This window comes from Anomalospiza imberbis, chromosome 7 (genome assembly GCF_031753505.1).
Source record: "Anomalospiza imberbis isolate Cuckoo-Finch-1a 21T00152 chromosome 7, ASM3175350v1, whole genome shotgun sequence".
NCBI classification, from domain to species: Eukaryota; Metazoa; Chordata; class Aves; order Passeriformes; family Viduidae; genus Anomalospiza; species Anomalospiza imberbis.
Window position 1 is genome coordinate 26394926 of NC_089687.1, and position 10141 is coordinate 26405066.

Sequence of the window (10141 nt, forward strand, 5' to 3'; positions counted from 1 at the left end):
CATTTAGCCCTGTGCTTACTTTGCACGTTGGTGCCATTCTGTTGCTGTGCAGGGTAGTTCTCCCTTGGTGTTCCTGCCTTCAGGATGCTCAGCAGCACATTAATACCTTCTGGTATTTTTCACTGGTGTTCTTGGTATGTTAGCAAGTTACCTACAGGCAGCTCACTCTTTACAAGCAAGACTTAAAAGTTTGACTATCTTGAGGTTTGTTTTTGGCATAGCTGACAGGGATAAAGAATTACATGGTTCTTACTGTTTATCTTGTGATATTTTTTGGCTTTTATTTTTATTTGAGTCATTAATAGTATCATTGCAGTGATGCAGACATCATTATTAAAATGAAAGCATTGCTCAAGAGCAAATACAGGAATGCTCGAGATACAGCACTTTTTTACACCAGCTGATCATCTTGTTGGACTCTGCAGCAAAGGGAAAAGTTAGACTGTAAAAAGAATAATAGATGATAATAAAGTCAAATTATTGCAGCAGCATTCTACTCAGCCTAAAGGCTCCAATGTGAATTCTGCGAGCAAAGTTTTATCACTGATTAGGATCCTTTGCTCACAGAAATAATAATAATAATGTTACTGGTGCTGTCTTACTGGGATCTGTATGTTGAAATGATATGTGGATCTTGAGTGAGTGTGATTTGAGAGGAGCAGTTGTAACGAACTCAGTGTTTTTCCTCACTTGCATTTCTTAGCAATACCTCCATATTCTGAAAATAGCAGTACTAGTAAAGGTTTGCCTGAAAGCAGTTAGGTAGCCCATGTCTGCAATTGATTGTTCTGGATTTGAATGGCCTTTTTTGCTTTGCAGAGAGGCAGCACGTGAATGTCGCAGGAAGAAAAAGGAGTATGTGAAATGTCTAGAAAATCGAGTGGCTGTGCTTGAAAACCAAAACAAGACACTGATTGAGGAGTTGAAAGCACTTAAGGACCTTTACTGCCACAAATCAGATTAATTTTGGATTCTCATTTTCACTTGTCCAGGTGGGATCGAGACTGGTTCTGGCTATACCCAGAAAGACAAAGTAAACTTTTTATTTTCTAAACATTTCTTTTTTTCTATGCGCAAAACTGCCTGAAGCAACTACAGAATATACTTCATCTGTGCTTTGCATCAAACTGTGAATGTTCAAGTACTTGCCTCCACTTCTCCCCTTACAAGATGAATTTCATCATCAATCTCAGCGTGAAGAAGAAGAATAGGCTTCTCTCTCGTCTCCCGATCCTCTTCAGGGAGCAACAGTGGTCACTCGGGAAGTTACTGTGGGGAGGGTCCTTTTGTAAAGATGTCAAGAATTTGTGCTGAGCTCTTCCCATTGCCTTAGAGACAGAGCCACCCCAGCCTCTTGGTCCAGAGAACGGTGGGCTGCACAGGTGGAGCATGCATGGTACAATGAAGAAGCAGTGGTTGCCACATTGGTTTCACACGTTCATGCTGAACTGTACAAATACGCGGCTGAGCAGCACGCCAGACGAAGGGCGCTTCACTGTCACGGTCTTGGTGTGGAGATAACAGACCTTTCTCAAACTAGCCCAGGACGGGGGTTTGATTTGCAATCTGTATTGAGCCTTCCTGGACTAGTAAAACCATCTCCATACTTCAGAAACAAATGCATTGAAATGAGCTTCACTGCTCAGTTGTTGATTCTCACAGCTTATGTGTGCAAGTGCGTTCAGCATTCTGAATGCACAGAAAACAGACACCAATTTCAGAGGATATAGGGAAATTACATTTGGATGGGAAAGAGAATTTTTTAAAAAGATGCAATCATGATGTTCTGTAAACAGTCACAGAGTAAACAGGGGTAGCACGTTAAAGCACTACCTTTTTGTATGCAGAACAACTAAGCAGTTGAAGCATAGCCAACTCCACTTAAGTACTCCCTGAAGACAGGATGGTCTGTGTCCCAAGTCCTCTCAAGCAATGAGGTTATTTTTATTTCCCTACCACTGTCTTATGCAATGGAAATTATTGTACTCAATAGAAATATCAGCCTGGTTTACTAAATTCTTTTTGGAACTTTGAGGCTGCCTTCTGTACATAAATTAAGTTGCAGTATACCAACTACTAGGACAACCTCAAATATTAAAGAGGACTTCAAACACAAATATTCCAACTCCTGCTTTGAAAGGGAAAATACTGATTATTTGAACCTGGCCAGATTAGCTAAACTCTTAATTTATTTGGGGTATTTTTTCTTGGAAAGGGTCAGATTTACTGAGTAATCTATTCCTGCAACTAAAATTGCTTACGTGCCTCAGATGTTTGCAAGATCAGGTTTTTTCCTGTGCACTGAGGAACTGTAGTCTTTCCCAGATTTATGGTGTTAAAAAAGGTAGTTCATATTTAAAAAAAACCTCTGTACTAAGCATTAGGACTTCAAAAGAATCATGCTCAAAAAGAACCAAAAAAGAACATCAAGAAGTTGTCAAAAAGAATGTGTCCAAAAGAATCGTGTGCAGTTTGTGTACTGGCCCTCTGAAGCCAGTCTCTCACTGTGTTAACTTGGGTCATTTGATGGAGTAAGTTTACTTTGGGCTTCTGGTCAAACTTTTATGTATAGAAACGTATGGATAAAGCCTTGCCTAGCAGAGTATGAGCTAATATTGTTTCCCGTTCACTCTATATCTTTTTAAGATAAATTTCACACACGGGCTTCTAAAAGGTTATACAGTCAGTGTGACGTTATAAGGAAAATACTTGGAAGCTTCTGGGCAGTTGAGTCTCAAACACCTAAGCAGTATTAGAAATTCTAGATTTCTCATTTGAGGGGGCATTCAATTTCCAAGAGACTTAATTTAAAAGGAGCAGAGTTAAACGTACAGCATTATTGTTACATCTAGAGTTATCAAGAATTTCAAATGTATTTCAAGAAAAGAACATAAGTATCAGAAAAATTAAATAATTCACTTTCACAAGTGTTGTGGGAGTTTATAAATGGTCTATTTTTATCTGCCATAGAGAGTTGATTTTTGTGTTTTTATTTAATGGGAGATGAATCTATTAGTTTAGCAGTACAAATTTAAAGAAGACCCTAAGTTCTCAGCAGTGCTTTTATAAAAACTATCTGATTCTTAAAATCAGCGAATACAAATACATAAAACGGTTACATTTTCCAGAACGAGTACTGAAGTAGAAATGTTGATAATACAGAAGTCATTCTTGTAAAGCATGAAGCTCATGGTGGCCTCATTTGCAATTACATGGAATGGTTCCTCCAGCTTTGAGAAACACAGAAAACGCTGCATATGCCCACATTAAGGCTGTTTCTTTGTAGAACATCTGTTTGCAAAAAATGTGAGGTTTTGCTGTGAACCTGAGCAAGGCAAGCTGGGCTCTGAGAGCTGTGTCTAGCTGGTAATGAACACTGTCCGTGCTTGCTGATCATCACTGGGCACAAAAGCCTGGGGGCTGAATGGGCATGGGAGCCTAAAGCAGTGCCCAGGTGGGGTTCTCCTAATACACGGTTTGTGCAAATTTGTGTGGCAGTGAGAGGAGAGCTGTGCTACTCGTTTGTCTGTGTGTGGTCTGCAAGTGGCCTGTAGTGGTTTTAGCCTAGGCTTCATTAGCAAATAAAATTTCACTAAGAAAAGGAATGTAATTCAAAGTACCTATGGGTCTGCAAGAATCTTTATTTTTATTTATGCTGCACTGAGGATTACGGGACACAAATTTATTTAATGAAAAGTATAGATTACAATAATAAAAAATGTATTAGACCAAGTACAGGGCTGGCTAGGCTACCCATACATGCTTTACTATTCATATTGACCCAAAAAGGGAAAGAATATGACAGGAATCCGTTCCTATGGTTTTTACCAAGTAGTGAGGTTGGGGTGATAAGCTTCTATAAACTAAGGCCATTTGGAAGTAGGATGGAAATGATGCTGACAAGGGGGAGGGAGGATTAGTTTTATATCTCACGGTTGTGAGTTTTCAAGAACTGATAGACTCTTTTACCTGAAGAGAGGGTTAGAAAGGGCTAGATCCGTTACATTCATAATAAACAAGAATTGGTTTGAAATATAATTTTTGTAATGTCATTATTTTGCAAAACAACAGCACCAATCAGGCAGTTAAGATATTGTCAAAGGTGCTCTTTTAATTTAGATATTCTTGGAAAATACATATGTATAATATATGTACATATATATATATACACACAGTATATAATCTACAGCTCTGAGAGCTTTTAAGTCAGGAATGCTGAGTATTATAGTATATGGAGGTCAGAAAAAAATTTTTACTTTTCTGTGTGTGTGGATGTGTGTGTGTGTGTGTGTGTGTGAAAGCTTCCCCTCACCCCAGTAGCTCTGGGCTGCATTATTCTAGCTCTTAATTACTGATTTGTTTTGTGCTGTCTCTCAGTTATCCATTTACAAGAATTTTATGTCATCTTTTGTGGCTTTTGTGAAGTTTGTTTTTTATTGATGAAGATTTTTGAAATTATGTAAACAGTTGTTTTACAACCACCACCACCCAGAGTAATTCACTTTTGTGCTTTTTCTCTTTGGCAGCTATATATCAAAGGCAAAATATTTGGAAAGGTTGTTAAGGTGTTATTTTCTAAAGGAACCACTGGTAAGACTTCTGTTTCCCTCCTGGGGTAGTGGTGATGCATTCTTCCTTAGGCAGCAATTTCACCAGCACTGGGTAGTTGCCGGCACCGTTGTTTGTATCCGAAAGCACAATTTTAGCTTGTTGTGCTCATCCGGACTGCTCAGACACCTGTAGTTCTGGCTAGCCTGGAGTTGGCATTTGCATTGGAGATCAGTGTCTTCTCTGGTACTTGTACATTGGTCAGAAAATTGGTGGGGTGTTTGGAATCATTAAGAGGCTCAGGAAAAAAAAAAAAGATTTAATAAGGAAAAACAGCCCTGATAGTTTCTGACCTAAATTTGTACCACAGGTTGCTTTTTTTAAATCTGGGCTTCCAGTAAACTGCAGCAGCAAGTAGTTATCTGTTAGTGAAAACTGGCACCTGCTTTTTTTTTTATTTTGTATTTTCATTTATGGCAGTCAGTGTTTTTTGTGGTTTAAAGACAAGTCCACCCATCAAAGCAAGTTTGATATCAGTGGTTGCAAATCTATGACAGTTCATAGAGGATTTAATTGATTTTCTAAGACCTTGTTTTTATTGTAATTTTTTTACCCTGGAGCCTGGTTAGTGATGTAACATTTGCCAATGATCCAACCAAAAGGTCATGTATTTATTTTTGTTACACTATGTTCTTTGTAAATGTTTAATTAAAATGTGCACTTTTAAAGAAAAAAAAACCAACAAACAAAACACAGAGAAAAAAAAATTAAGGTAAATTTGGTTTGCTTGAGAAGATTTCTGGCATAATTGTTGTGATCCTGCTGCCTGCACACAATTCACTCCTCCACAGCAGTTGACTCCTTGGCTAATTGAACTTGCAGATCAGCACCTGGTGCCCAGCAGGCATTGCTTCAGAAGGGCAGGAGAGCTGAAGGGGCAAGAATCAAGTGTGTGGTGTCTTGGAGCAGTATGTTGAGGATGGATGTGAAATTATTTTTAGAGTAGAACTAGTTCAGTGATCCCATATGGGAAAGGGAGGTTAATTTGGAAGAAAAGCTGAACTATTTTTCAGCCACTTTATTCCCCTTTTCTTAATTCAAGATTTGTCTGCTGATTTTACAAACTGCATTCCAAGAAAATAAATCAAAAGGCTTTCCAGTAATTTGACACGAGGAAGTAAAGGTACATTGACAATGTGTCACCTTGCTTGAAAAGCACAGCACAACCACCTTTCTTTTGCAGGAATGATGATAATTTAACTATACCCCTGAAGTCTGTTGTGAGCAGGTTTTAAAAAGCATACAGTACATTGATGGTTCTCTGTCGTCTGCCTGAGAACTTGTTTTTCTGAGCTGTGTAATTTGCTAGCTGTAAAAGACACTGATTTTACAAAAGCCTGAATGTATCCTGAAGCTCAGTTGGTGTGGAAGGAGCCAGACTGGTGAAGAGAGGGTGCTGAAATCCACCTTCTGTGTGCTTGTGACAGGTTCAGGTCTGTGGATAGATAGACGTAAGTGTGTGAATCTTTGGAGAAAAGGGACCAGATCCAGGTGGTGTAAAGAGGGTTTGCATTTCAAGTGTTTTGCCTTGGAATGTGTTTTAAAAATGTGTTTAAGCTGTGGCCTGCAGAGAGATGTGCTTGGGCTAGTTGGCATAGCGCAAATTGAAGAGTGACCTGTTTGCTTTCTGGCACTGCAAGTGCAGGTTTGGGACTTGCTCCGTGCTGAGTGCAGGGCTCGCTTTCTGCGGGAGAGGCAGGAGCAGTCAGCTGTCCTCAGGAGCTGTGTGCTGGCAGGGAAGGGCCAGGGATAGGCAGGAATGACCCATGGCTGGCACACTCCATAAGCTGAGCGTTCACTGCACTCAGGACTCGAGCAGTTCACTCAGCCTCAGCTGCATATTCCTCTAAATTAGGGGGTAGCTGGGAGAGCATGGGGATGGCAGACCTTGAGCCTGTTGCTTGTGTAGAAATGGCCACTCTTAAGATCTAAGGATGTTTGGGTGCTCTCCACAAGATGTTTTATCCAGGTGCCACTCCATTTTTTGTGTGTTTAATTACATTTATTTATATTAAAACGTTAATTTTAAAACGTTCTACAACTTCAAGTTTATATGAGATTTGAAACTGTGCTGCTTATAATGGACTTCTTGGGATGGGAACAGGACAAGAAGAGGTGCTAGTTGGCAGCCAGCCCCTCCACAGACTTTCTTCCACAGATTGGTCATTCACTTCAGAAATTAGTTGTTTCTACTCTGGATTTATAATTTGAAATTGTTTTGAAACAATGTTTTTCAGGGAAGCTTCCAGAGCGAGGGTTATTATTCTCCCTTTGTAGCGTAAGCTGGAAAGAGTATGTTCACCTCATCTGCATTTCTGATTCTTTACCCAAACCATGTCAGCACAGAACAGGGTATTTGAGCTTGACTCCCGCATAGTTGTGGAAGTTAAAAGACTAAATGAAAATCCATCATTGGGGGAAAAGCTTTTTTACATCTCCCCAAAAATCTAGAAACATCCCTGTTGTGTTCTTTTTTTTTTTTTTTTTGTGCTTTATTTGTGTTTAAAAAATTGTACTGGGTTATAATGCATTTTATTAACACTATGTACATATTAGCTGCTTTGTGTTTCAGAATGGTAGTAATTGCTTTGTATATTAAAGTGATTCTTGTGAATTTGTGAATTATTGTCATAAAAAGTGCTTTTTCTTACTGTAACCTTTGTGGTATAAACTGTCATAACTCCCTTTTTACACAAACATTTATGTGCAGTCACATAAACATGCTTTAAAAAACGACGAAGTCTCTTTTTTGAGCAGGGTGTTCCATTTATACTAATTTAATTTAGTGGCAAATGGTAGCTGGAAGAATATGGGAAAAGGCGTATTTTGAGCAGTCTATGGTATCATCTCAATCTGTACCCTGCCCTAAGTATTCATAAAGTATTCTCCCCAAAGAGAAGGCTTTTTTTAATCTTAATTGAATTAGATTAGTTAGAGGTTAAGTCCTGAAAAACAAAGTTTCTCTTCCTCCTGGTATTTTTAAACCTGTTTTCCAGTACCCATTCTGATGGCAGTTCTCTTGTTTAATGTCTGAAAAGCTTATGCCTCTCACAGTTTAAATATATGCTGCATGTCTCACTTTTAAGCATTCCTGTAAACCATGTACTACTGGTCTTTAGGAAACAGAAGGCAGCAAACACTGCAAGGATCGCAACCCTATTATGTAATCTGCAAGGCTGGGTCCAAACACTGGGATGGAAGCCAGGAGAACAAATTCAGCACTGAGGTAAACACACCTCCAATGAAATCAAGGGGAAGCAATAAGGTCAGCTCATTACAGCTGGGATTTTCTGGTTTTTATAATGCCATTCACGTTCTTGCTCAGAAAAACCTACAGTAATGAGAGAGAATCCCAAACAGGGTTAGTCCCCGAGATAAATTGCAGTTTGGCTTGAATTTTGCACTGAAAAGAACTGGGTAACACAGATCCCTGTGTAGTCAGCTACGTATCTTAATATTAGTCAAACATTACCTTGGCTGCAATTACATTTCAGAAAAGTTTGTTCTCTTGCGCATGTTTCAGGGATGGTTTCTCAGTGTCACAGCACGCTTGTGTCTTGCCTGGTCACTTTCCTGTGGCTTGGACCCACTCCCTAGAGCGAGTGAATTTCTCAGGAGACTATGTCTGCATTGCCCCACTACTCGGGGATGCATGCCAAACACATCCTTATACAGGTGAGCTCAGATCACCTGTTACAAAACAGGATCAGTGCAATGGAACCACCCAAAGGAGTGGGATTCTCTAGTGCTGGGATGAACAGGGTGACAGAAAGTGCTCGGGCAAGGGGTTGGTATAATTGCCAAATTGCTGGCAAGAGCCGTTGTCATGTATCATCTCATACTAGAGCAGGAGCTCCCGTGGGACCTGTGGGTTGGGACACCTCATTTTGCAGGTGTCACTGCAGAGGCTGCTCCCTCACCAGCAGTTACACCTCTGCTACTTGACCTGCATGCCTGGCGTGATTCACTTGCGGCCTGACTCACTCCTGACCCCTCTCTGAAGGTAAGTGTGATGGGAATATAAAACACTTGTGAAGCCAAGCTGGGACAACAGAAGGCAGCACTCACTGCCTGGTGCACGTGGGTGTCAGCACTGCCCAGGGAGGGTGGACTGCAGGTTTCAGCTGAGCTACATTCTCGCGTGCCTGCTCCTAAACACTATAGCTTTAAATGCAACCACAACTGCCATGCACATGGTTGCAGCCTAACTGGGTCTGGTCTCCTGAATCTTAACAGGACATGTGCCCCAGTAGCAGTCAGAGGAGAAGGGGTCCCCTTTGGGGGTGCCACTTGCTGGGCTGGGGGATGGCCATCAAGAGTTCTGCAGGCGAGGGGCAAGGCACTCACCTGAGCTGCCCGTGCCATCTCATGCTTTTCTCCACAATTATTTATGGGCAGTAGCATCGCTGCAGCCTTCAAACATACTCACTCCCTTGGGTGTGCATGCAGCTGCTGTGTAACAGCAGCACAGCAAAAAAAGCCAAGTCTGGTCTCCACTGACACATTCCTGTGCTGGAAGGATGGCTGTGGGCTGTAACAGCAGCAATGGGAAATCTGACACTGAAAACAATTAGAAAGAGATGGAATTAAACTGCTTTGTTTTAAAGGTGCAAAACTGTTTCAGTCGTCAAAGCAAAGCCTGGGGCAAAACCCCCTTCTTAGAAGTGTGCAGGTCACTGCACCAGCCTCTGTTCTGTGCTTTATTCTGTGCTATTTAAGATTTTTTAGCATGTTCCTGCTATGGCAACAGTGCAAGCTGCTATGGCTGTCAGTGCTGCAAGCTCCAGCCTCTTGCAAGGACTGAGCACTGCCAGGCTTTTCCCACAAAAAAGTTCCCTTGGGCACTCACGAGCCCAGGCACCAGGACACTGCTTTCTGCCAGCTCCAGCCCAAGGGGAGCCTGAGCTACACATGAGCCTAATGCCTAATCCCAGACGAGTTTGGAGACAAGGATACACCTCGGGGAGGAAAAGGAAGAAGAGAGGTGAGAACTTACAGCCACACTCTGAAAACTAGAGCCAGACAGAGAGAGGAGAGCTCATAATTCTTTTCAACCACTGCTCGCCCAGCTGATAGGACAGAAGGAACTACACCTGACACATGAGAGCTTATCTCATGATCTGTTTTCAATTAAAGGTGCTGTCTTCCTTGCCCCAGACTGACTCCAACTCCAGTTTCAGGCGGGGAATTCCCAGCCAGCTGCCTAAGCATTGTTTTAGTGACACCATGTGGCTTCTGAGGATACTGATACAGCAAGTGTTCCAAGAGAGCAGCAACTCCCAGACTGGATCCGAAGCCAAGCAAGGAACTTCGCTGAAAACATGCAAAAGATGTGCCAGGGAGGAAGCACAAACCTTAATGATAAATATGTCATTTCCACATTACAGTCAGCACAGCGTTTCTGGACCGCCAACCAGGAAGTATGATGGGATCAAAAGTGACAAAAACTTCCAAAATGTCCATGGCCCAAAGCAGCTGCTGCTTTGTTCTGCAAAACTGTTTGCTGTTGCCAGTGCCAAATACATGCACATTC

General features: G+C 41.3%; 2 protein-coding genes across 5 annotated transcripts in view; both read left to right on the forward strand.

The window, feature by feature from the left end:
- The window catches only part of FAM237A (family with sequence similarity 237 member A), a 269849-nt gene extending 262619 nt beyond the window's left edge, over positions 1 to 7230 (forward strand). For all 3 annotated transcript variants that reach the window (XR_011000912.1, XR_011000911.1, XM_068196173.1), the window contains one exon: positions 2853 to 7230. The gene's annotated coding sequence lies outside the window, so the exon portion shown is untranslated. The remainder of the gene's footprint in view (positions 1 to 2852) is intronic.
- Positions 1 to 7230, forward strand: part of CREB1 (cAMP responsive element binding protein 1) — a 39536-nt gene extending 32306 nt beyond the window's left edge. For both annotated transcript variants that reach the window (XM_068196167.1, XM_068196166.1), the window contains one exon: positions 824 to 7230. In XM_068196167.1, coding sequence (XP_068052268.1) covers positions 824 to 964 — 141 coding nt within the window. In that variant the 3' untranslated portion in view covers positions 965 to 7230. The remainder of the gene's footprint in view (positions 1 to 823) is intronic.
- Positions 7231 to 10141: the final 2911 nt, after the last annotated feature.